The 27,818-nt window shown below is 46.2% G+C and overlaps 2 protein-coding genes across 3 annotated transcripts in view; one reads left to right on the forward strand and one right to left on the reverse strand.

The window, feature by feature from the left end:
• Positions 1-17,149, forward strand: part of LOC144936855 (teneurin-3-like) — a 473,986-nt gene extending 456,837 nt beyond the window's left edge. For both annotated transcript variants that reach the window (XM_078864031.1, XM_078864032.1), the window contains 6 exons: positions 457-635; positions 5,516-5,751; positions 8,954-9,250; positions 9,901-11,512; positions 12,191-12,321; positions 13,920-17,149. In XM_078864031.1, the coding sequence (XP_078720157.1) occupies positions 457-635; positions 5,516-5,751; positions 8,954-9,250; positions 9,901-11,512; positions 12,191-12,321; positions 13,920-14,678 (3,214 nt within the window). In that variant the 3' untranslated portion in view covers positions 14,679-17,149. The remainder of the gene's footprint in view (positions 1-456; positions 636-5,515; positions 5,752-8,953; positions 9,251-9,900; positions 11,513-12,190; positions 12,322-13,919) is intronic.
• A 3,260-nt stretch (positions 17,150-20,409) lies between these two features.
• Positions 20,410-27,544, reverse strand: CYC1 (cytochrome c1). The gene is made up of 7 exons (XM_078864021.1): positions 27,421-27,544; positions 25,763-25,953; positions 25,028-25,154; positions 23,609-23,766; positions 22,040-22,200; positions 20,968-21,068; positions 20,410-20,777 (listed from the first exon to the last, which is right to left on the reverse strand). The coding sequence occupies exons 1-7, from the start codon at positions 27,499-27,501 to the stop codon at positions 20,673-20,675; spliced, it is 924 nt and encodes a 307-aa protein (XP_078720147.1). The 5' UTR covers positions 27,502-27,544; the 3' UTR covers positions 20,410-20,672.
• Between the last annotated feature and the right edge of the window lie 274 nt (positions 27,545-27,818).

Raw genomic sequence — 27,818 nt, forward strand, 5'->3', positions numbered from 1 at the left:
GGCCTTGCACTCCCACACAGAGACCGGCTGTGGGAGGTTTTGCTGTATCGGCGGTCATCCTTGGCTGGCCATCGAACAAAGACGGTCACCGCATCGCGCGCTTTCAGATGCGCGTCTGCGGCCGTCTGGAATGCTCTTCCTTCCGATATTAGGAAGCCACTACGAGAAATGTATTTTAAAATCTAGATTGAAAACTATTTTCTTCAGAACTGATTTTTGTGTTTAGTTTGTTATTCTTCCCACCGCACCTCCGATTAGCACGGTTGGCTACGTACGGTGGGAAAGGAGCTCAACATACATACATTCAAACATGAATAAAAGCCAGTAAATTAGATTCAGGGGCCTAAGGCTTGCTGGCTTTTTAGGCCCCCCCCCCCCCTGCCGCTCACACAGCTGCCACGCAGACCTCGCTAACCAAGCTCCGTCCACCTTGTCCCTGTCGCGCACCGCCCACAGCTACGACAGCACGGGACGCCTGACCAACGTGACGTCGCCGACCGGCGTGGTGAGCAGCCTGCGGGCCGAGGCGGGCGGCTCGTGGCACCGCGTCCACGTGGACTCCTCGGGGGCCGACGAGGACCTCACCCTCACCACGAACCTGTCGCGCGTCGACATCGTCTACAGCCTTGACCGCGGTGATGACGCACGCACGCACGCACCGGCGCGCTCCGGCCGCATCGCCCTGCCCAATAGGGGGCACGGCCACCCGGTTACCGATTCGGGGTGTCCTGCTAGCAATTGCTTCCCGGTGGTTGTTGGGTAGAGTAGCCAGCGGTCCCCAACCTTTTTGGCACCAGGGACCGGTTTCGTGGAAGACAATGTTTTCACGGACCGGGGGGGTGGGGGGGATGGGGTTCATCATTGTGTCTTTCCCGCTTTTCAAAGAAGCTCTCCAGCGACGTTTGTTTTTTACTCATTTTGGCTACTAGGGGTTAGCAGCTTGTGGGCTTACCACAACTGTGACTGAGACAAGTGCGCAGTGCGGGAAAGAGGCGCGGACGCAAGTGGTAAATAAAACAATGGGCGGGCCACACGCGGACTCACCGCTCACCTCCTGCTGTGTGGCCCGGGGGTTGGTGACCCCTGGGGTAGACCACAGATGGGATCTGTGAAGTCATCAAAGAGCATACACCATCATCACGCGAACTCCGGTCATCCTCGCAGCAGAAGCAGCAGCTTTTTTGTCGGCCATCGTACAAAGACGGTCACCACATTGCGCGCCGTCAGATGCGCTTCTGTGGCCGTCTGGAATGCTCTGCCTTCCGATGTTAGGAAGCCACTGGAGCTATAGCACTTTTAGACCAAGATTGAAAACGAATTTCTTTAGAACTGCTTTTGGTGTTTAGTTCGTTGTCCTTCTCCCGCACCTCCAATTAGCACGGTTGCCTACGTACAGTGCGAAAGAAGTTCAACATACATAAAAGTTTGCCCCCCACCACCACTTCATCACTGTTATTTATATTTAAAATTCAAAACATAATAGGCCACGTATTTTCAATGTTTTCTTCGTTAGGGCAGTGCTATTGATGAAAGCGTTTAACTTTTGTCGTTTGCCCTTCTGCATCCCTTGCGTAATTATTGTAGTAAATCTGCGCCTTCTGCTGCTGGCTACTAGCTCAGTACTGAGCCGACTGTGCGCCATTGCGTGCTTAATTGTTCCATCGTCAGCGTAATCAGAGTTTATGTCATCTTGCTGAACGGAGAAAACACTAACTCTAAAATAATTACTCCAAAAATTCTAGGTGTTGCGGATCTCCCTTAGCCATGTCTGAACAATTGTCGGTGCCTGGATCCCACAATACTCTAAACTAAACTTAAACTATTTTATATTTTACCAGGTGTAAGGCCCACTGAGCTACATAGTTATTTTTCAGAAGCGACCTGGGCCACAAATGATAGCTCAACGAAGTGGCTTATCACGTGGAAATATATATAGCAGCCAAATACTCTAAAACGCATGTTTCTAAATGTGGAGGGGAAAACCGGAGGACCCGGGGAAAAATCCATAGGGGGAACTTGCAAACTCCAAATATACAGCAGGCGTCAGGGTCGGGATCGAACCCACGACCTCCTGCCACCGTGGCGCCACTCACAGTGGCTGTGATCCTGCTCCTCAGTGCAAACTTGCTGATGCGACGAAGCCTATCCGTGGCGGGATGGCTTAGGTGACATAAAGTGGCAGATTAACCGACAGTTGGTTATATATATTTTTTCCCATTATTAAAATTGTCTGTGGTTACTGGAGCAGCTGCAAATATATGCACGTATAGACCCCAATTATCATACCTTAAAGGAGACCACAAAACCGTAAGACTTCCCTAAGCAGTACTCCGAGGTGGTAGCAACGTAGCCATACTTTATTTCACTCGTTGAGGTATATTTTTTCCCATTAAAACTCACAGCAGCACATTGCCGTGGTGAGATTGAGGGCCCACGCCCACTGTTCTCTGCTCTCGACTATTGCCCTTCAACGTTCAGGTTCATCAATGGAGAATGCAAAACAGATATAATTTGACGCAAGTGAGCTCTGTAAAACTGCAGACCGTGCTCATCAACACTCTTTCTCTACTTTCCCTCAATGCACCGCAGAAATCCTTGAAGTCAAATTCCCGCGGTTTAGAAAAAAAATCAACTCAGAAAAACATATTTTCCTTTTTTTTTCTTCTCACTGAGCCATCACCCGGTAAAGTTTTCCCCTTGCCGAGCCGCCTCGCGCCGCAGCGAGCCGGCGGATGTCAAAACAGCAGGTTGCAGAGTATGGCCTGAATTAATTTTCCCTCGATATCTCCTCTTCACACTTTCACATTAATACGATTGGCGCCGGGAGCGCAGGGCGTTGGAAGAGAAATGCTTTGCTCAGCAAGCGATCTCGCATCTGGTCAGCCGTTGGCTGTGGTATTCCACTGTGATGCACTCCAGCTTGTCCAATGGACCTCCCCCTCCCCCCCTTTTTTTAATCAACTGGCAAAATATTACTGATTGGGCAGTTGTTCACCAAAAGCATACAGTAGCTGACTTTGTGTAGTAACACTTGCAATGCTCCCTTTGTGTTTTCCACCTCTGCTAGAAAATATTTTACTGCTCTAAGTCGGGGTTCCGAAAGAAGGTTTAGATTCTTACGGGCTTTTATTTTTTGCTAAGTCTCAGTACATTGGCACAGTCCTTGCCCATTTGTCTTGCCAAGCTATGGCCTAAATGAAAATGTGCAGTGTAAGCACTGATGAGCCCAATAACTTAATCATAGTGACAACATTCCCAATTACATTAGAGATTGTGTTCTCGGGATAAAATCCAAAAGGGAGTTGACACTTGGCATTCTCTGGTCTGTGGGTGTTTCATTGACTTTGTACAAATTAAAATGATAACACATAGAAGCTGGCCATGTGGAAGCAATTCCAGGTGTGTTCATATTCGATGTGTGCCTGTATCAGAAGTTGCATTTGGCATTCTCCACCAGCATAATGTATGGATGTGTTGCTTATATGAGAACATAATCTCTTGCTGAAATGAAGACATCTCCATGCTGTGTCGGTAATGGACGTTGTCTGACCATACTCTTACCACGAGACATAGCAGAGGGATTTGGAGAGATGGATCTATGAAGGCGATGTATTGTCAGCTTGTTTTTATTTTACCACGCTCAGCCAGTGAGGGTTCATGATGGGAGTACCTAGCACTGGTTAAGATCTCACTCCCCACTAATGTCAGCCATAGCAGGGAGTCAAACTCAGGTAACCTGGTTTATAGTGCCACGAAGTTACACCCTGCACCACCGCTCTCTCTTCCTTTGACTTTTTAGTCAGAATTTGCGAATGCATTCCTTTGGAGCGGTGTAGCCCATTACGTCTCATTAGACTTTTACCTCCGCTTTTATGGATTCACCGTTAATTTAAGATCGCCCATCAATATCCGATTTTTTCTTTTTACGAGTGCATGCATTTCTACTCCCCAGTGGGTGGGAGTTATCTGTAGTGCGCGATTTTATAAACTGGCATTAATGAAACATCGGCATCGTGACAAAAAAAGTTATTCGGTACAATACGTTGCAACAATTGTGCAGGTTGCAGCGTGCTCACCACAGAAGTCATTAATGCTGCCTCGCCGATGAGATGCACGGGTTAAGCGGTAACGTCTCACGCACTGGCGCTTAACGCCATTGATTGGGCGGTTTTTTTTTCTTTTTTTGGTGACTCTGCATCGCTTCAATGCTGACTTTGTTGGCAGAAAATACTTTAATGAACTACACCCACTCGAGCCCTTTACGTCATACGTAGTAGAAACATGCTTTGAATTCTTTAGTTTCCTCTCGTTGACGCTTTGTTACACATTCGTGTTCTTATTAGATTTTTTTTACACAATATCCTTCCATGTACTTAAAACTTTTTTTATCCATATTTTCCGTATAAAAGATCCATCTTGTGTATCAATGCGTTCTCATCTGGCTTAATAAAACGTATCTGGCTCTCTGCCTACCTATCTCCTGTCTGTCTGTCCTACTGCTTGTCTGCATATGTCTGGCTGCCCTTTGGCCTGCCTATCTGTATATATGCAGATCTGTTTGCCAGCCTGACTATCACCCTGTGTCTGTCTTTTTGCATCTATTGGTCTATCTGTAAATGCCTGTCTGTATGCCTATCTGTCTGTCTGTCTGGCTTTCTTTCTGTCCGCCATTCTACCAGTCTATATGTATCTGTCCATGCTGGCTTTTATCTCTGCTTGTGTGTCACTGCTTATGTCTGTTTTTGCTATTCCGTACCCCCAATTATCACGGTTGGCTACGTACAGTGCGAAAGAAGTTCAACAAACATACACCTACTCATTGTTTTTTTCGGTAAAGTCACGTATGTGGAAATAAAATAAAAAAATGTAAATAAATTAAATTAAAATAAATCACGACGTTTGTTGAGTCTCCCATCTTCTTGTTGCTTTTGCTTACGTGCAGTTTGCCGTTCTATATGTGCTATGTACGTGGTGTCCCCCTGTGCGTTCCTTCGCTATATGTTTCACCCCATTTCCACCTGACGATGAGCGCTTGTGTTGCGTTCGAAACGTCGTGATTTATTTTAATTTTATTTTATTTATTATTATTTTTATACATACGTGACTTTACTGAAAAAAACAATGAGTATAATTTCTGCAGTCACGAAAGCTTCAATCCTAGATTAAACATACACCTGTCTGTCTGCCCTTCTGCCTGTCAATATCTGTCTACCTGTCTGTATCTGTGTACCACTGTCCGTGCTGTGCATTGTACAAGAACAGTGTTCCTCAATGCAAGGCCGCCAACCACTGGCGGCCCCTGGTGGCCTTTAGTGCGGCCCCTAACGATACACACAAATGTGAGAAAAGCACTTGCAGGCGGTGTGGTGGCCCTCACGCTGATGATGTCTTATCGGCGAAAGTGACTTGCCCCCCTCGGAAAGTTAGTGAAGGACACTGCCCCTCAACGTGACGCTGTGCCGCGCTACTCCTGAGCCGGACTCACGCTCCACTTCTGCTGCACGGACCCCCGCAGGCACGATGAACACGCGCTACGTGATGGGCTACGACGGCTCGCTGCGCATGCTCTACCCCGACGGGCTGGAGCTCGGGCTGCAGATGGAGCCGCACGTCCTCGCCGGCACCAGCAGCCCCACCGCCAGCCGGCGCAACCTCAGCCTCCCTGCCGACGGCGGCTCCAGCAGCGCCGAGTGGCGTCTGCGTAAAGAGCAGAGCCACGGGCAGGTCGCGGTGCTGGGACGCAAGCTCAGGGTGAGATCCACCAGCCAACCTGCCCCCCCCCCCCCCGCCGCCCGCCCGATCCCCGTGTGCTCTATTAAGCAAGAGAGCGTGCGAATCAATGACTCTGTGAATATATTAATCAATCGATTACTGGCTCGACCGAGAAATTAACCGGTAAAAATTGATGTGCGCAAGGCCAGTTGTTTATAAATGTCATACTCAATCTTCCCCGGATTGACATAAAAATTGTTGCAATTAAGGCAAATTTATGATTCGAATAGGGATCTTTTCATGAAGGTTGGTTACGTTCGCATGGTTTTTCTTATATGATGGGATCGGATGGAGAGCACTGAGTACCCGTACTAAAACAGCAGCTGTGACAGGCCACTGTGCCCCCCACACACACATACACCCCGGATGAGACGTAATGTGTTGTGAACACGTATCCAAACACTTGTACATTATGCGACACAAAAGAACATTCCATAATTTGTATGAATCTCTCGCCGGTCACTGCTATCCGTGTGTGTGTGTGTGCGCGCGTGTGTGTGCGCGTGTGTGTGAAAAGAGACTGAGTATTGCACGCAGAGTGAGTTTCGCAGAGCCGAATGTGAATGTTGATCATAAATATTGATGCCGCGCACACACGCATTGTGATGGCAGCTACTAGACTCGGCCTGGGAGACACGAGGGACCACTTTCACTCCTCTGCTTTGCTGTAGGATGCATTGCGGCATGGACACCCCCCCCCCACCTCCCACAAATGCAGGGGTACCAGTGCAGCGAGCTCTGTGCTTTTGTTTCACGGGCCCTATGGCAGGAAATACACATCTTGAGATGCTTCTCGTTGGACAGTGAATATGGATGGTTATCCATTGTATAGCATGGGCTTCATTTGTAATATGTATAGTGAGTGTATATATACGTAAATATTTAAACGGAATTACAGGAATAATAAATATCACACACTTCATCATCCAAAATGCTGTGCTCGTGGCAAGAGAAGTAAAATCATTTACATTTTCAAGATCAATAGTTTTTTAAGTCAATCATTAGGATGATTACCATCGCAATACTGTACAAATTAAATTCTAAAGTAGGATTTAATTAAGCAATATAGATCAATTTATTAGGCTCGATTGGGACGACCGTGCCAAACTTGTTTAATTTCCACTTTTTGAGGGATGCTCCCAGGAGGAAGGGATGGTCTCGCTTGAAGTTCCATTTATAAATAAATCAAGCTGACATCATGCTCAGAGCTGTGAGAGAACAGGTGGGCTGTGTGCCCAGAGAGAAATTATTTTTATATTGAGTCTCCTGACAGGCTTCGGAGCCTTGAAGTGGGTGTATCGTTGTTTTTGTCCTCGGCTGTTAGAACCCAGGCACAAATAACCTTGTTACACAAATAACTATTAATGGCACCTCAGCTCAATTAATTCTCACTTTATCTCACTGTGGTGGTGAAATATTAAAGGCTGCTGTCTCCCTAGGTGTGAGGTTGCTAAGTGGCTCCAGTGGTACTCTTTAACGGAATTGACAGCTTCTTGGACAGTCGCTCTGGGTCTGGTTCCCACCACCGCAGGGAAGGAGCTTCGCCGGATAAGTTGAGCCTGGAGCACAGATAAAGAATGAGAGCTGCTGGGAATTATTTGTCCAGCATTGCTTCTGTAGTTCCCTTTTGAAACATCTTGCGCCAATACAAAATTTTCTCCAGTCATTTATTTAATTTCATTTATACTCAAAATGTTTTTTTTTTATGTGGCTGGCACTGGTTTTTTATTATTATTACGTGGTTTATCGTGGCTACGCCGCTCTTGATCTTGGCTCTCTGAGTTTTTTCGGCTTTAATATTTCACCACAGGAATCCTAAATGAGCCTTAGTCTGACTCTGTGAACTTCAATCAAAACAATGGGTCCCCAAGAATTCTGAAGGTGCTTTCGTCTGGTACTCTGTGTGCCATTGCATCATGTATGCGTGAGCAGTGACTAGTCATGTCCCCATAATAATTTGTGTGCAAAAATCTAAATATTTTACAACAGTAGGAATTTAAACATGCCTACCAGATGCCATCGCATCACGCACGCTGTACCATCGGAACATCCATTACGCCGTTGACTCTCTGGCAACAGAGATGACACATTAATGTAGGTAATTATGTGCTGATGCTTTGGCCATGGTGTAATGGTCATCAGACCGGACTTGCAATCTCGAGGACACCGGATTTATTCAAATCTCTCGGCACGGCCGTTGAAAGAATAGGCAAGTTTCTTAAATACCCCCCCCCCCCACATCGATCCACCCAGCAGTGAAAATAAGTTCACCACAATTAGCCCATTGGCAGGTTGTGTGTGGTGGGGCACAGCGTGGGTACTACCACCTCTTCAAAGCCATCTTGGTCAGCGTGGAAGAGTGACGCTCCCTCTCATGGAGTCCCTTCTGCCTGCAGGGGCATGAGTAAGAAATTTCAGGGCTGTAATCTTTATATTGTACATCAGTTTAGCACCTTTGTGTAGACAAAACGTCACCTGAAGGGATCTCAAAAGTAGCCCTGCCATATCACCTTCCACAGGCCATTCTTTAACATTGTATTGCCCTGTGATCATTCTGAATAGCCATGTAATATTTTTCCTCATGACATAATGACAGTGGCACAACTGGCATATAATTGTGGGGAAAAGGCGAGAGAAAATAGATGCTTTGAAATAATGATCTTGTCTTGGTCTAGATGTTACATACATCAAGCTTACGCATGGAAAAAAAATTATCCTCATAATACAAGGAGATCTCTGTCAAAGCAACTTAAGTCCAGACAAGTGACGCACTCACATGCAACGCTTTCCAACGTGCCTTTGTATTTCGAAGTATTTCATTAAAAGTGGGTAAGCTGACAGGTAGCTTCCAGTGCAAAATTCATTTAAATATTTGCAAATAGTCCTGTTTGCTAGAGTTTGTGTCTACAAATTTTGGGCATCCCCTTAATCAATTCGGCCAGTTTTATATGCGGTAACTCCCTACTAGGCACACAGCTGCATATGACTGCTTTGTTTATGTTGGATGGAAGGACAGTGCAAATGCATTAAATCTTTCAACCTCAGTTGTAAAGCAAAAAAAAAACACAGAACATTTAAAATAAAACATTAAAATAAAATCAACCTTTCCCACATGACTCCAAAAGAAAATTACGATTACATCATTACTAATCGTACCTGCCATCTTGCAACAACACACCAGGTGAACGGACGAAACATCCTGTCCATCGATTTCGACCGCGAGACACGGACGGAGAAGATCTACGACGACCACCGCAAGTTCCAACTGCGCGTGGTGTACGGCCCGCTTGGCCTGCCCTCGCTCTGGCTGCCGGGCGACAAGCTGACGGCGCTGAACGTCACGTACTCGGAGCGCGGCCGCGTCGCCGGCCTTCAGTGGGGCTCCATGGTGGAGCACGACCACTACGACAGCCTCGGGCGCGTGGTCACGCGCGTCTTCGCCGACGGAAAAACCTGGAGCTACACCTACCTTGAGAAGGTGTGTGCGTGCAGCGTCCCACCACCCCCACCCACCCCCCCCCCCCCCAGAACGGTTGGCTACATATGGTATGAAAGAAGTTCAACGTACGTACATGGACTCCTCTACTCTCTAACATTCGATTTACGAACTTTCAGAGATACGAACAAACCTGTCCGTATGTCCCGTTGCTTGTTCGGCGGGGGTCGTAAGTTTAACTGCCGCGCAATAGATGGTGGTGGTGGCGGCATCTACATCTGCAGAACGTGAAGAACCAGTGGCATCTACATCTACAGGAGATTATACAACTGTTAAAGACATTCCCCGTGTTTAGTGTACTGCCCTCTGCCACCCACATGTGGACCCATAAGAGATATCAACCAGCATGTATGTACGTTGTCCTTCTTTCGCACCACACGTAGCCAACCATGCTACGTGGAGGTCCGAGAAAAGGACAAATTAAACACAAAAAGATGGTGGTCACCCATCCAAGCACTATCCAAGGTTAACCCTGCTTACCTTCTGAGATCTGACGCGATCGAGCACAATCCAGGTGAGTTGGTGTCACAGGCCTTGAAGAAGGTAGGCAGATTTTTTTTTTTAATCCCTTGCTTTGCCATCATCCCTAATATTTGGCCACCTTCTCGCCCCCCACCCCTCCCCCGCAACAGTCCATGGTGCTGCTGCTGCAGAGCCAGCGGCAGTACATATTCGAGTTCGACGCGGCAGACCGCCTGGTGTCCGTCACCATGCCGAGCGTGGCGCGGCACACCCTGGGCACCGTGCGCTCCATCGGCTACTACCGCAACGTCTACCTGCCGCCCGAGAGCAACGCGTCGGTGTTCCAGGACTTCAGCGAGGACGGGCTGCTCCTGCAGACGGCCTTCATGGGCACGGGCAGGCGGGTGCTCTACAAGTACGCCAAGCAGTCCCGCCTGTCCGAGGTCCTGTACGACGGCACACACGTGACCTTCTCGCACGACGACGCAACCGGAATGCTCAAGCTCGTCAACCTGCAGGACAGCACGTTCACGAGCGCGATACGCTTCCGCCTCGTGGGGCCCCTGCTAAACCGGCAGATCGTCCGCTTTGGAGAGGAGGGGATGGTGAACGCACGCTTCGACTACAGCTTCGACTCCGTCTTCCGCATCGCCAGCATGCAGGTGGTGATCAATGAGACGCCGCTGCCCATAGATCTTTACCAGTACGACGACATCTCCGGCAAGGTGGAGCAGTTCGGGAAGTTTGCAGTCATTTACTTCGACATCCACCAGATCATCACCACGGCCGCCATGACTCTCACCAAACACTTCGACTCGTTCGGCCGACTCAAAGAGGTGCAGTACGAAGTCTACAGGTCGCTCATGTTCTGGATGGTCTTGAACTACGACGCCATGGGCAGGGTGGCCAAATGCGAGCTTAAAATCGGGCCGTACGCCAACACGACAAAGCTCGCCTACGAGTACGACACGGACGGACAGCTCCATAGCGTGTCCATCAACAACCGGCAGAGCTGGAAGTACAGCTACGACCTGAACGGCAACCTGCACCTGCTGAACCCGGGCAACAGCGCCCGCCTGACGCCGCTGCGTTACGACCTACGTGACCGCGTGAGCCGCCTGGGCGACATGCGCTACGTGTTGGACGACGACGGCTTCCTCAGGCAGCGCGGCAGCGAGCTCTTCGAGTACAACTCCAACGGCCTGCTCATGCAGGTGTACAGCAAGGCCAGCGGCTGGAGCGTGCAGTACCGCTACGACGGGCTCGGGCGGCGCGTGTCGCGCAAGACCAACTTCCGGCAGCACCTGCAGTACTTCTACGCCGACCTCGCCAACCCGGGCCGGGTCACGCACATGTACAACCACACCAACTCGGAGATCATCACGCTCTACTACGACCTGCAGGGCCACCTCTTCTCCGTGGAGCTCAACAGCGGCGACGAGTACTACGTGGCCACCGACGGCATGGGCACACCCCTGGCCGTCTTCGACAACGCGGGGCAGGTGGTGCGCTACCTGCAGTACACGGCCTACGGGGAGATCTACTCTGATTCCAACCCAGACTTCCAGCTGCCCATCGGCTTCCACGGAGGCCTCTACGACCCGCTTACCATGCTGGTGCACTTCGGCTGGAAGGACTACGATGTACTCACCGGCCGCTGGACGTCACCCGAGATCGAGCTGTGGAAGGAGGTCAGCGCCCAGCCGAAGCCGTTCAACCTCTACATGTTTCAGAACAACAACCCAGTGAGCGTCGGGCGGGATGCGCACCGATACGTCACAGGTAATAACGCCGCGTCGCTCGTCGCGTTGCACAGTGGTGGGAGAATGTGCAGGTGTCCACCATTCGGCACGACAACGGTTTTCACGCAATGGCATTCACCGCAATGAGATTCCCTTAAATTTGAAACTGTGCGGTTTGTGACATTTTTATCATATTGTTTTTTGTGCTTTACTGTTTTTTCAGTAAACAATAAAATCTATAAGACTGTCATAATATTGTAATCATTGCAACTTTACATTCTCTCGTGTTTTTTAGCACTTCTGCTGTTAATTACACAGGAAATAAACAAATGAGTGTCGAGAATAGTCTTGGCGTATTAAGTTGTGATGTAGAAAAACCAGCGGGTAGATTTGGCAAGCCAGAAAAAAATAAACAAAAAATTCAAATTTAATCATTGTGTTTGTTATTTCACAAATTTTGTCAGGAAATAATATCTTTTAATGAATTTCATTAGCAACGATATGATTCTATTTTGCAAAACTAATAATAACAATTATCAAATAATCACGACAACCCTATTACTTTTAATATGTTTTTTTAATTAATAAATAGAAAACATTAATATAAAAATAACATTCCACCGTGCAATATGACAACGGCGTGCCATGTTAAAGTTGCCTTCGTTTGTTTGCCTAACCGCCTCGTCATTGATCTGCAATGGTGTTTTGCTTTCTGTAGACGTGAACAGCTGGTTGCAGACGTTCGGCTTCCAGCTGCACAATGTGGTCGCTGGCTACCCCAAGCTCAGGACAGAGTCCTATGAACCTTCCCACCGGCTGAAGACAACGCTGGCACCTGCGAGTTCAAAGGTGACTTTGCGGATGCGGAGCTGCGCGTATCGGGGACAGTTCTTTAACGGTGCTGCCGCGCGGGGCGCTCTCTCCCATAGAAGTTACCCAGCTGGTCACTGGATATTTCAGTGAATTAATCTCTCGGGCCAGGCCAGCCAGAATTAGCATTTACTTTGATCAATATTTCAACAGCCGCTGCGTATGCCTGCCGTGCATCTCAGTATTTTCACTTTCAGGCCACTATCATAAATTCTTCAACATGGTGTGCACATGACAAGAATACTCCATGAATTCAAGCACTATACTTTTCTTCCCTTTTTGCATCTGGATATTGAACTTTAACCCTTCGTTCTCGACATGTTTCAATACATTTATTGAATAGCTAAAGGCACTGCCCTGCGATTGCCTGCTTAATGCCACTGCTGGCAGAAGAGCCTCTGCTAGAGCGAGCTCTCGAGGACAGTACCCACACTTTACCCTACCACACACGACCTGCCAATCTACTAATTAAGGTCCACCTATTTAGGTGCACTTATAGGCGGGAGTGGGGTTCAAGAAACATGGCCATTGATTCAACTGCAGGCATCGTAAGATCGAGGCGATTCAGCAACCTGTAGAATGTAAAACTATTTCAGTACGCTGACGATTACAGAAACTCCCCATTGACTAAATGGTGAAGTTTATTTATTTGGTAACAGATATGTTTTTGGGTTTGTTTTGCAGTCCTGTTGCTCTTAAAGGTAGAGGTATTTTTCAAGACCAGAAAATGTTACAACTTTTTTTAATGTAAATACCCATTGATGTTGTGTAGCAAGTAAGTAATGCAATGATGGTTCCAACATCTATAGTTGTCAAATGCTGGATTCTGAGAAAAATGTATAAAAACAACTTTTTGGAATTCAAGACTATTACATTTTGCTCACCAGCCATCAAATGTTTCAAACGCTTTAGCGTTTTACATGGGGAGCGGTCGTAGAGCAATGAGTGTGCCAACACCGGTAATGATTATCTTGAACAAGTCATGGGCCTTAAACGAGTACATGGCGCGATGTGTACACATCGCCACTAGGGAGATAAAGACGGCCGAGCGTTGTGCTGATCACCCACCCCCCTCGTGTGCCATGCTGGTCTTCATAGGTGCTCGCTAACAGCACTTGCCCCAACAGTCCGTTAAGGCTGAGACTGAGTCTTTTTTACTTTATCTTTGCAGCAGGCATCCATTGTTGTAAAGTGGCAATAAACGCTGCTCTGTTGGTTGCTCTGTGTCAATGTAATAACGAAAATTCCAGACATAAAAAAAATCTCTCTCAAATAAATTACAAATATATATCATTCTAATAATGATAGTGGGATACTTTTAGGGCAACTTTTGGAGGTTGCATGTCAAAAGTGCAGCAACTGGGGGATGTGGTCGAGGTTGTAAAACGTTGGCGATGAGGTCTGGTGGCAAAAATGACTTTGGCCTTGATGACATCTTGATCTTTTAATCTTTAATGTTCCCTTCACTGTAAAGTTGTTGAGGTCCCCCAAGTAAACATAAATATGTATTTGGTTCTATGTGCAGTAGTGGGCATTATTGCTTGAGATTAATTGCAAAACGTGGATGTGTTTTTCAGAGCCTGTCCTGGGTGGAGTGTCTTGCGAACAAACAGCTCAAGGCCTTCTTGTCGCTGAAAAGCCTTCCTCCCCACTGGGAACCCTGCCGGCCTGGCCAGAGACAGAAGTCCTCCCAGCGGTGGTTCACACCCATGAGCTCCCTTCTGGGCAAGGGCGTGATGATCGCAAACAACCACGGACAGATTTACACGGACATCATCAACATCGCAAGCGAGGACTGCCGAAAGATCGCCACGGTCCTCAACAGCTCCCACTACCTGGAGCGCTTCCACTTCACAGTGGACGGCAAGGACACGCACTACTTCGTGAAGAGCGGCTCGTCTGACTGGGACCTGGCCGTCCTGGGCGTGAGCAGCGGCCACAAGCTGCTGGAGAACGGCGCCAACGTGAGCATCTCGCAGTCGACCGCCATCGTGAGCGGCCGCAGCCGCCGCTACATGGACGTGTCGCTGTCGGTCGACGCGCTCCTCCTCAACGTGCGCTACGGCACGTCGCCGGACGAGGAGCGGGCGCGGGTCCTGGAACAGGCGCGGCAGCGCGCCCTCGGCCAGGCGTGGGCGCACGAGCAGCAGCGCGTGCGGGACGGCGAGGAGGGCGGCCGCCAGTGGAGCGACGGGGAGAAGCGGCAGCTGCTGGGCGCGGGACGAGTGGCCGGCTACGAGGGCTTCTACATCCTGCCCGTCAACCAGTTTCCAGAGTTGGCCGACAGCGCCAACAACGTCCAGTTTCTCCGGCAGACTGAAATTGGCAGGAGGTAAAAAAAAAAATGGGGGGGAGAGAGAAAAAAATGTGCGCGTAAGAACGTAGTGAAAATATTCCCTGCCGGCATTCAGACATGCCAAAGACAGCCCAGGTGGACTGCACAGAGTAGTTGCACAGTGTGATGGGGTTTATTATTAAAAAAAAAAGCACTACAGTTTTACACTGGTGACTATGAGTTTAACTAATTTAGTTGTGATGTAAAAATTACATATATATACTGTATATATATCACCTGGCACTTCATTGTTGAAGTTCTGCAAATATGTAAATGTATTTTTACAGCAGAGAAACTGTGGTGTTACTTTTTTCAGGGTAGGGGTGACCGTTATGCTTTTGCCTTCAGCTAAAATAGATGTTTATAATATTGTAACTGGTTACACATCAATCAAACGTGTTGGAGATAAGGGCACCGCCGCACCTGACAAACGGGGTTGACGCCGAGGAGGACTGCATTGGCAGTAGAGGAAAAGCCCTGACCGCTTCCCACTCAATTATTTACCTGGCACCAGTCGACAAAAGAAGCTCTAATCAACTTGCTGCGGCTGCTCTGCATCGGTGGTGAGCGAGAGAGGGGGGGGAGCTGAGGATGAGGGTGGGTGGTTTCTATACCGACTGGATAACTCGTGACACAAAGAGCAAAGAATCCTAAAATATTGAAAACAAATTCCCAGTCACTCGTGCCGACTTCCAACTCCCCTCTGCGCCACGTGTCATCCACACGTCTCTCACAAGTTCCCAGACTTCAATTCGGTTCACCAGCGTCTTCTGCCGTGGGTATCCAATAAATAGAGTTGAAAGTTGGAGCTATTGCACGTAGCAGAAGTGTGGCTCCGTGCCAGACTGTTGTTGATTACTCTGATCCACCAAACACCTGTCAAGCATACGCACTCGTCGCATGTATACACCGGATAGAATCCCCAGACTGCTGCAGCTTCAGCGCTTAAGAGAGGAGTGTGCCACTTTGTGCAGGGGTGACTCAGGAAATGCATTTTTGATTTATAAAGCCATGCTGCATGTTTGTCAACGTGTTTGGTGGACCCGTAACCAGATGATGGGCGTGTGAAACCCTGCGTCGCCCCTCCGTGTAGCTGAAGAAGAACAATATGCCACGACCCAACAAGACAATGCATAACCTTTCATCTGTGCGAGACATCTACTGAAAGACGTTTTCTAGTTCGGGGTGACGCAGGATCGGGTGAGATTTGTAGAACCCTTGTGTGTGTTTGGCTTTTTAAATTCTACAAGATTGAAAATACTGTGATGGCACTTTTAATGTGTTGGGTGCTTTAAAGAACATTACATTGTAAAAAATTAAAATCAATCTGTGTGTGTATCTGTGTTTAAATTACAGTGAGCTTTGCACCTAGAAACCTGTTTTTTTCTAGTGAAATATTATCGTCTAATTTTGGGGAATTTAAAGGCTTTGACTTTCTGATAACATTCGTGCAGGCGTAAAAATGTTCCAAGACGAACTGAACACAGTTCAGCAGCAGATTTTGTGAAATAGTATAGCCTACAATATCTAATACCACATGGTGCACATCATGCATACATGCACATAACCAATGTTCGATTGCAGTGGGTGGTTATAATTTCTACACTTTTCTTAATTCACAAATGCGATGCAAAACAAGACACTTGACAAACTGAGAACCTTTAATTAAGATGCTAAATCACCACCAGTCTGAGCATGGCTGGAGCTTGCTGTGAAGATCTGTATATCCTTTCAGTATAATTATATTATCACTAATCCACAGACTGGATATTTGCAGCTTTAGGACTCCAACCACAGCGAATGAGCCTAAAGCAAATTAACGTATCGTTGATTTCTTTAATTTAACAAGCACAGCGACGTTTTTAAAGATGTCGGGGCGAGCTTGTCTTATTTTAGAATGGTTTTTGTTGAGCCATATTTTCAGGGCGTTTGTCTTTGAGGATAGAAACCGCCAGTTTAATACACTGATTAAAAAAAACATGTTGATATCAAACCTTGGCACAATATTTAATAAAAAACAGTTATTCACGAACACATTAACGGTGAGAAAATTGGTGTTAGGTTTCATCTGCAAGCTGTGGCAGGAAGATGTTTTCAATGGGTGGCTGCTTACGCAATGATATGCCTAAATGTACACTTGTGTATAGATTTTTAATTGCTTTCGGAATCTCAAACAGGTTAGAAATATAGTTCCAAAAATAGAAAATCTTAGGAGTGTTCAAAATGTGTTTTTTCATTGGAATAGCTGTCCATACTTTTGTTAATTTTTTCAAGTTGGTTTTCATTCACCGGTAGCTCAATGTGTAATATTTTGTATAAAAAGTCTGAAAATGGCAGTCAATGGATAATTTGCCATTTTTTTTACTAGGATTTGCCAAGATTAAACATTTTGTAAACCATTGCTTGTCATTAACACGCTACTGCTTCATTATGTTCATGTTAAAATGCCGTACTTAAAATAAAATATTTAAGGAAATGACAAACTGCCTTCTTCCTCCGAAACGTTGCGTTCTAACGTTGCTTATTTGAACTCGAATGAGCACATCGAGATCGGCAAGGTGTCATGGTGCTGGAAGAACAGCGCTTTCGATGGCCACTGATACATGTATTTAATTCACAAGGCGGGGATGGGGCAGTGGATGCGACTTCCCAAGGCTGCAGCGCCACACCGTGGATCAGCAATGACCACTCGCAATGGGTAAGGGGCCATCCATTAAGCAGGTACGCAAAAATCTGTCAAAACTTGACCGCTCCCCCCCCCCTCTCCCTGTACGCACGCGGACTTTCTACACCCCCCCCCCCCACCTGCGTACGTTCGCCTGACGCACCCCCCCCCCCCCCCCGAATCCTATAGAACGGCCGATATTTAATCCACGCAGAAACGATCAAGGATTAACAATATTAACGTGTAAAAGCAAACAGTCCACCGCCGGACAAACTGATTTGAAGGCCAATGTAGACAAATTATTACTGGTAGGAACCTCCTGGTTACACCAGCCCCCAGGGGATTATTGTGTCCGTCGTGCAGGGAGGGGCTGGGTGGGGAAGGAGGGGCATGGTTCGGTTGGGAGGGGCTGGGCAGGGAGGGTGGGGAGGGGCTGGGTGGAGAGGGTGGGGCTGGGTGGGGAGGGTGGAGAGGGACTGGGTGGGAGGGGTGGGGCTGGGTGAGGAGGGGCTGGTCACCCCCGTGGTGCCCTAATAAAACTCAACGTTTCACCTACTCACGCCGGCTTGTGCCCGCCCTCACAGTCGAGCATATTTGCGGAATACACCACGTCGCCGTTGACCCTGGCCATTGACCGAGCAACCCAACGTTCCTACCAGCTCCCTCCGCAGGAATGTGTTATCGAGGCTTCACCTCCCCCCCCCGTTTCCTATGCGTACTTTGTCAGTAAACCTCCCATACGCAAGCGGTACGCATTTGGGTTAACCCTCCCCCCTCCATGTGTACGTACTAAATGGATGGCCCCTAACGTCACAGTATAAAGCTTCCATTAGCAGAGCTTTTATGAGAACTGATATCTTCAATGAGGGAACCCAGTACGTAGGCAAATATTGCAGGACAACGATGCATCACTGCATTACAGGAGCTCCACTCGCTCCAACTCACTACCAATGTTTTTTCCCCTTCAAAGATTTTTTGTAACGAGAGCCAAAAATGGCAATGTTGTAAATGCAAAAGGTAAACTTTTGATTTGAAAGGTACCCTTACAGTACCTTGTTACTAATGGGCAACATGGAATCGTTTTGATCTTTGTAGTTGAATTTTGAGTGTAATGTGCACATGGATAATTTTACATGCAGAGGTAAAATGTGTTATCACAATAAAGGTCAAATAAAATTAAATAAAAATCATACCGCTTGGTAAAAATGTGGCCACTGTCCTCCAAAACTGACATTTCTGAAGGTATCATAGTTGTAGATATTGAAGACATTTGATTAAAAGCTATTTTAGGAGTTTCTAACAACACGCAAATGTGTAACATGTAAGCCAGTGTAATATGCAAAAACTCACTATGGGAACCTCATTTGCCAGTAAAAATATGATAATTGGTTCTTTACCCTTCTATCTGGCAACAAAACTGACACCTTTTTACAAGGAGTCATGTTTGCATAGACCGCAATACCTGCAGTCATAATACAAACAAAAGAACATAACTCTGATAATGTGCACTGTCCTTAAAGTTGATTGATCCACACCCGAGACAGCTTTCCTTAGAGCCTAGTCTCATATGGGTTGGACCAGATGACGCCAAAAGGCGCACAACTCAAAGACAATGCACCATCAGAGTATGAGAGCTCGGGGCAAGCATCTACACTATGGGAACCTCATTTGCCAGTAAAAATATGATAATTGGTTCTTTACCCTTCTATCTGGCAACAAAACTGACACCTTTTTACAAGGAGTCAGTTGTCTCGGGTGTGGACCAATAAACTTCAAGGACAGTGCACATTATCAGAGTTATGTTTTTTGTTCGCATTATGACTGCAGAAATTGTGGTCTATGCAAACATGACTCCTTGTAAAAAGGTGTCAGTTTTGTTGCCAGATAGAAGGGTAAAGAACCAATTATCATATTTTTACTGGCAAATGAGGTTCCCATAGTGTAGATGCTTGCCCCGAGCTCTCATACTCTGATGGTGCATTGTCTTTGAGTTGTGCGCCTTTTGGCGTCATCTGGTCCAACCCATATGAGACTAGGCTCTAAGGAAAGCTGTCTCGGGTGTGGATCAATCAACTTTAAGGACAGTGCACATTATCAGAGTTATGTTCTTTTGTTTGTATTATGACTGCAGGTATTGCGGTCTATGCAAACATGACTCCTTGTAAAAAGGTGTCAGTTTTGTTGCCAGATAGAAGGGTAAAGAACCAATTATCATATTTTTACTGGCAAATGAGGTTCCCATAGTGTAGATGCTTGCCCCGAGTTCTCATACTCTGATGGTGCATTGTCTTTGAGTTGTGCGCCTTTTGGCGTCATCTGGTCCAACCCATATGAGACTAGGCTCTAAGGAAAGCTGTCTCGGGTGTGGATCAATCAACTTTAAGGACAGTGCACATTATCAGAGTTATGTTCTTTTGTTTGTATTATGACTGCAGGTATTGCGGTCTATGCAAACATGACTCCTTGTAAAAAGGTGTCAGTTTTGTTGCCAGATAGAAGGGTAAAGAACCAATTATCATGCAAAAACTCGTCAGCATTTCCTGATGAACTGCATTGTGGTCTTAGGTCACCATCAAAATAAATTTAATTTGAGCAAATTGTGGCTGACTGCATGTTTTTTTTTTATCATTTACAGATTTGAAAACTATTTCAGAATTATTAAATATATTTTTAACAGACGATTCGTTTAAATCTATTTTATGTATAATTACAATTGCTAAATGTATGCATAAAACGCATTACAGTACTACTTCAAGCACCATTTGCAATCGGAGCAAAAATCCAATTTTGATCTCGCCAGAGCCAACTGAAATTATTTATCAATACGAGTCTTCCATATCTGGTATTAAGATATCAAAGCTGGATTTCCATAATCTTTCAAACTTGCCATTCATTTTGTATCCACCGAGGGCAGTAGTTTACCAGGGAGGTCGAGGAGGTTCGAGAAGTGGCGTGAGTGCTTACAGGACCAACATCACAAACACAGAAGTCATTTTGTACACACTCCTTTGACACAAGAAATGTTTTCAATCAAAACTCTCGAACAAAGACACACAAGTACAACATGTTTACATAAGATTATGTTTATTTAGCTCCAGCCATCGTCCATGGCTGAAGAAGAGGAACCGAGTTATTGCGCGAGGCGAAAATGATGCAGAAAGTATGAACAGCACAATGCACATCACTCATAGCAGGCTGATCAATGTTAGCGTGTTTTGCCACGAATCCACTTTTGTCATTTCCGTTTATATTTTTATACAAGTTTAGGTGAATTGCATGCCATAAGGCTTTCTGCCGCCTGAGAGCCTGTCCACCAACTGGCACCGGTCTCTACTGGGGTGGCTTGTACGCAATCTTCCTCGACTTGAGTACGGACCATCGAATGCGCTTCATGTAGTAGAACAAAGGCAATACGATGCCCATCAGCATCATGAGCTGTGGGAAGACAGAATCAGGCTCCTTGGTTATTCCACGAACATTTTATTTCACAGCATATGCAGTTGTACCTGGCAGCAACAACATGACCAAAGGAGGCATTAAATCACCAATAATTTATTCTCAACGCAAGCCATGTAATTTTGTAGAGTACATAACTGCAACGCTAGTCATTCAATGGAGAGCTTACCTTCAGGCCCATGCGCTTGCGAGTGTCATGCTCTGGTTCAGCCGCCCAGCGCAGGAAGGTGCACACATCCTTTGCCACCTGGCTCATGCTAGCCGGTGTCCCTGTAATATAACAAGAGATGGTAACTCATTTCTGCAAAGATAACTACATGCAGGGCAATTTTACCAGTAGGTCCTTTACAAGAATATAACTTACACAACCCTCAATTTCAAATGTATTTAGAAATGATCACTTGGAAATCTAATGCACATTCTTTGTTGGAATTATTGGTATGGACATGTAAAATGCTGACAATTTATTTCGCTCCCATTGACACTATTCCACAGTGAAAGATTGTGATAAAAAAATTCACACAGTGCATATTTTTTGTATTACCCGATGAAAGCCAAAATCAATATCGGTAGCTTAAAATATAGGGGTTGCACAAAAATGTAAATCATTATACTGTTCATTAATTTTAATTTATATAATTTTGTATTGTATTCTTGTAAGTGCAATCATTGAACAGAGGTGGAACTATTTCACTCTGCTCAGTGGGCCACATGTAATAAGGGTGGGAGCACTCAACCAGAACCCTTGAGAGATCCTTGGTTTAAAAACAGGTTTTGGATGCCCGTGTTTAAGCCGGTTTCTCAAGCATAGGGAATGAACTTAGCCTGATCAACAATGACTGTGCAAAACTACTACCATATTACAATTTATTTTTCACTTTAGTCAAAATTAAGAAACTGCAGTATGGATTTCACTGCCACCTAAATCACTTCTCTACAGCAGGGCATGTGTGGGAATGTAGTGTCAGTAGTGTGGCTAAAGAGGACACTTGAAAGGTTCCCAGTAGTTCTGTGATATTTCCTTCCACTGGCTGCTCTTTAACCGTAGGTGATTCAATTCAATGCTGGACAACACACTTGGTCTCATGACAACACTGACAGCACAATTGAAATAAAATTTTAATACATTTTTTTAATATGCAAAAAATAATAACATTTAAAAAATACGTCTGTGCAAAACTAAAAATACACATCTAACATTATCATTATCAATACAATACGCAGAAAAAAGCATTACGTACCATCTTCATATTCCAAAATTTCATTGTAAAGAGGTGGAGCCATGCTGATAGCTTGTCCAGGGAAGTATGGGTTGAAATGCATGCCCTCGCGTATGGCCACACCAACTGGAGGCTCGCAGTATCCGGTCAGCAGTGAGAACACGTAATCTTCTCCTCCGTGGCTACACGCGTACATACAAACAAGGCTTTGCTAAACAAACTATAGAAGACCTTGCATAGCTAACAACATCATTGGGTTGGCGGTGTGCCATGAAGCATCTCAAAATACAGGCTAACGCCAACTTAACAGACAACGCAAAAAGACAAATATGAATTTCCACAAGTGTATAATTTGCACAATTTTCATGAGAATGGAGCGTAGTAGGTTCCGACACCGCTGCACAAACCCACACTGACGTCCTGGCCTTCAGTGCCACCCACAGCCTTGCCACTCTATAACCCTGGGAGATGGAGCCAAGGGGCTGGTATGGGTGGACAAGCCACTGGGGGGCCACGCAGACGAACATGAGGAGACCACTGGAGCAATCGGAAGAGCAATCACGTCCAAATAGCACGCCTGGCTGCTATGTACATTGTGTTCTACCAATCACTGTGACCACATATGGGCCAAGTACTGGCCCATCATTGAACTCAAGCTGGCACATCATACCAATCAAGCACTGGCCCATCAAGCTCAAGGTAGCCCATCATACCAATCAAGCACTGGCCCATCATCAAGCTCAAGATGGCACATCATACCAATCAAGCATTGGCACATCATCGAGCTCAAGCGGACACATCATACCAATCAAGCACTGACCCATCATCAAGTTCAAGCTGACACATCATACCAATCAAGCACTGGCCCATCATCAAGCTCAAGATGGCCCACCATACCACTCAAGTACTGGCCAATCATTCCAATGAAGCTGAGAAGTCAATGACAATAACTGGCCCATCAGATGAAGACAACTGTGGTCCATCCTTTCACTCAAATCTGATCACCAATCATTCCATTTACAATAACCATCAACATGATGGCTGTAACCAGTTGTGGTAGCTTGTGTGAGGGGAATCATATGGCTGATGTTTAATTTTTTCTGTTTTTAGGTATTAATGAAATGGATTTACTTTTCTGAGGACTGCTCTGTACAACGTCTGAAGACATTTTTGTATATTAATAATAAATAAACAAGTATTATAATTAATGTAGTGCACACCTTTTGATTTTACAAATCAGATGTAAAATATTGTCCCAAATATATAATAATAAAACGTAATCAAATCGTTTGATACTTAAAATACAATTCTAACATCACAATTTAAAAGCTTGCAGGCTATAAGCTTTTTCCCCTTTTTGGCAACAGGAGTCACTTGCGGGTTTTCATGCAAGTCCACAACAAGCCTGTCCACGGTAGTTAATCATGTAAATCCATTCAACAATTTTAGCATGTCTGTACATAACACATATAAATCAATGCCCACACCTATCCTTGAGCACACTGGGGACACCTGAGCACACATATCAAACCAGGTGCCAAGCAAAAGAAAAGCTTTTGAGTCGTCCTTGTCCGTGCGGGACTAACTTACCGAGCATTGATGATGAGGCTGAGGTCGGGTGGTAGAGCTCCATTGTTGGCAGCGCGAGCTGCTTGCTCATTGGGGTAGGGCTTGGGAAAGTAGTCCGATAGTTTTCCTGGCCTTGTAAACATCTCGCCATTGTCATCCGGCCCATCGACCACCTCAAACTAAATGACAGAAAAATGCTACTGTCAGGAATGCAAATAATAAGTAGCAACAGAAATGTCTTGTTCGTTTACTGTTTTTGCAATAACTAAGGATACTAGTTAAAACGGATTATCAAATTGTGAAATCTGTAAGTCAGAAATCCATACATTTCACATTTTATATAAAAATGTGCACTCTTGCCTTTACACACCATGCAAAAACCATAATCAGTTCCTGAAGAAATGCATTGTGGTCCTGTGTGTTGTTTGAAGCATATGGTTTTCCAGCCGGCACTTACTAGCTAATGGCCCCCAGAGTAATGTGGTGACTCTACATGTTACCCAGAACAAGACTTTTCAGCACTGAGCATTGGTGACTATACTGTACTGATGAGTCCTAATAAGAAATAAACCAGTCTACAGTAGTCTGTGTTCCATTGATGCTCACCAGTCAGCCACATTTGGCCAAATTTATTCTGATCGTGACACACCTAAGGCAAGAGGATCATCATGCATATTTTCAGGGACTGCTGATAGTTTTTGTACACAATGCACAAAGGCCAAGTTATTTTTGCACATGTTTATTGTGTTGTTTGAAACCATATAATTCAATTACATTTCACCAATCCAAATTTAAACTGCTTACAGTCTACACTATGATAAAGTATGCACTAAATTCCTTCTAATCCCACTCCGATACCTGGTAGCCTTTTTCCACATTCCCACAACGGGGAAGTGAACTGGCCTAGTTCATGAACCTCAGTCCAGATTTCCTAATTGGGCCAACCATGTAACAACAGGGCCATGAGTCTCACTTTAACGGACTGCATGGCTCCCTGTCCTAGCTGCGTGGCTTCCTGTCCTCAGAAGTAACTGTGATGTCATGGGTGTGGTTTATTTACATTACATTTAGGACTGTGATTTTGCCTAATCTAAACAGCTATTTACCATTCTTAAAAAAAAATCCATGATTTCCCTTCAGCCGTAGAAGAGCAGCAATGCAGACAACTTAGCAAGAGGGGTCTAACTCACGAAGGCGCGTAGCTCGTAAAGCACTGAGACAGAAAACAACCCACACCTGACTGTTCATGAAAGAGCCAAACATGGTGTGTTGGGTGTGCCTTCTGATGGCCCAGTAAAAATAACACAATCTGGTACCCTCTACTACTCATGTGCAGTTATCAGCATCAGGCCTAAGAGCCACAAACTAGCTGAACTCAAATCCTTGCTGAAACCAATATGCCTTCAATTATCTTTCTCTGCACCATGGCAGTGAACTCACCTCCTCAGCAAGTGCCTTGGCCTCTTTTTCCGTATGCGTCACGTTCACCAGGTTACGGAAGGCTACGTAGTCCATGCTGTGGCATGCCGCGCACACCTGTTTGTACACAAGGTATCCTCTGCGCACACTGCAGAAACACACCCAATAAAATTACAATTTCACTTGTTACATGTCATTCTTAAACTATGCTGCACGGTAGTTATCAATAATTACAAACCCATTAATCAATTACTGTTTAGATTCCAGGGATTAGAGAAATGGTGGTAGTGGTAAGCACTCTACACAATGAACTTGGTCACTGGAGTTCAATACCTGGCCATGGCCAACACTTTACACCATATCACTCAGGAAAATGCACATATCCAGGCAGGGTGAAGTTGTCTTCAAATATAAAATCACTCGTCCATATGGTAATCATGCCGTTCTTATAGCGCAAGGCTATCATATACGTGATGCTTCGTACATGAGGATAATTTGCGTACGAAGTAGGGGGCTATGTTGCTGTGTGGTTTTACCCAACTAGGGAATTTGTAAGTAATGTTCTAATTTGGATTGATGCCAGCAGACATGGCCAATCCTTCTTTGAATAACGTCACAGGATCTTTAAGGTCCAATGTGAATTGGACAGCTGGTATGTTTTGTTAATATACCCGCGGTACCAGGCACGATTGCTGAGCTTGAACCATGAACCTCTGCGACAAGTGGCAATAGCGCTACCACTTTGCATCGTCATACCTGGCTTGGTCGAGTGCGGAAAGAGCACCGTTGTGGTTCCACGGGTACTTGGGCGCATGCAGCTCCAGCTCTTCGGCCTTGATGGTGTGGTGTAGAGCCAGCGCAAGCCCCAGTCCGCCGGCCGCCACCACGCCGATCGTGGACAATGCCACCTTTCTTCCACGGGAAAGGCTCGCGAAGGACATGCCGGCCTGCAGACGAGAGTACCAATTTATCCACGAGTTAGATGTGCTCCCAATGTACTACCACTGAATGCATAGTGGCAAAGCTCCCCCGTGTAGCCTTAGAAAATCTGATTAAATATCATATACCAAAGTAGGAGAGCTTGCCTATAGGCAGTCGTCAACCACATATCTTGAGTGAGTCCCTATTATGGCTTGCCCATTCAGTGATCAAGTTGAACAAAACATATCACTGCATCAGGACAAAAACGTAGACATCTGATTTTTTGTCATGTACAAAAACAACGTCTAAACACAATCAGTAGTCATACAAACACATTTCAGATATTTTAAAATAAACCCAAGCAGTCGGTACAGAAAAATACATAAACGTCAGCCGCGTAGATATAAGCTTAAGTTATTTAACCACTTGGGTGACAGACATTTTATCAGTTGGGTGACATTTAAAACGTAACTGTTATAAAACTACCAAGTAGTATGTCAAAAATTGCAAATATCCACGTTCAATTAACAAGTAAGACGTATCAAACATAGAGTGTAATGCGCCTCGTCCTTCAAGCGATTTTGTTACACGAGTAGCAATGTCAAAGTCCACGAACACGACACTGAATGATACGTTAATTACTCGGTAGATTTAATGAGTGGTTAAACACAAATGAGCAGTGATATTACAGCCACCAAATAAAAATTGCAATGCCCACTAAAATGCCCTCTGGTATTCCAGGGTACAGATCCATTACATGGCAAGGACTGGATTTCACCTTCCTTTACAGCAAGGTTCAACCTCGCTGGCGTTTAACCCTTACACGACATTTCATAACCGCAAGTGTAGGTAAATAAAAAAAGGTCTAGTAAAGCTAAATTACATCCACAGTGAGGTCCTCCTACTCGAATGAGCTTTGACCCAATGTCAAGACATTGTCCATTAGTCCCCAGACCTTACAACATGCAAGTCCCGGATTGAGCACACACTTTGCGCACGTAACTCCGAAAATAAGCAAATAATCGGCGTAATTAAAAAATGAAAAACAGACTTAGCTTCGCAAAAAACACCCTCAACTACGGTCCACCTCCCGTCTTCCTCATCCGAGTTCAGAACCCAACGAATCGCACCAACACCACCACCCCGTTACACAATGCCTGCCGTGGTGGTGGTGGTGGAATCTCCGATTTTGCGAGTAGAGGTCGCGACCCCGAGGTTCTAATTGAACTTAAAAGCCCCGTCGGGACACGCAATCGAGAAGCGGGGAAGAGCTTCCCCGTGCACCCGAGGAGCCCGAGGCTTGTGGCAAGGGGAAGCGTGAGGCCGACCCACCACCACCCGTGCCGTAGTGACCTTGCCTGAGAGCAGGTGAAAAGGACCCGTCACCAACCAACCACCACCACCCCCTCCCTTCCCCCGCCGCTTAACACGGGGACTTAACAGGCAGCGACGGTGTCGACCTTAAGTGCTCGGTTCAATGAAACGTCGCTTACCTTGGGGGTCGTGAGCCCTCCGCCCGGCGCCTGTAGAAGGAGCCGGCCCGTGCAGCGTCCCGCAGCCCTGAGCGCGGCCATCTTCACCTCGAGCCGAGAAGCAACGGAAGGGGGCGGAGTGTAACTCCGACACGCCCCCAACTCACCACCCGCCACCCTCGAGGAGGAAACCCTCCAATGACAACGCCGATGACTCCGCCGGCAGCCATGTTGCTTAGGGAGGCATCACCAATCCCCCACTACCCCCCCCCCCACTACACCCCCCCAATAACCCCCCCCCTCCTCACTACCACCCCACAACACCCACTACCCCCCCCCGCCATTACCCCCCACTTACGCCCACCACCCCCCCCCACTTACCCTCCCCCCCACTTACCTCCACCACCCCCCCCCCCCAC

The sequence above is a fragment of the Lampetra fluviatilis genome, chromosome 17 (assembly GCF_964198595.1).
Source record: "Lampetra fluviatilis chromosome 17, kcLamFluv1.1, whole genome shotgun sequence".
NCBI lineage: Eukaryota > Metazoa > Chordata > Hyperoartia > Petromyzontiformes > Petromyzontidae > Lampetra > Lampetra fluviatilis.

What these genes read in the sequence shown, in the direction of transcription:
- CYC1 (XM_078864021.1), bottom strand. Translation starts at nt 27,501, where the DNA reads ATGGCCGCGCTCAGGGCTGCGGGACGCTGCACGGGCCGGCTCCTTCTA. An exon ending in GAGGGCTCACGACCCCCAAG is followed by an intron (nt 25,954 to 27,420) that starts GTAAGCGACGTT and finishes TCTCGTCTGCAG; the next exon opens with GCCGGCATGTCCTTCGCGAG. An exon ending in TCCGCACTCGACCAAGCCAG is followed by an intron (nt 25,155 to 25,762) that starts GTATGACGATGC and finishes GTGTTTCTGCAG; the next exon opens with TGTGCGCAGAGGATACCTTG.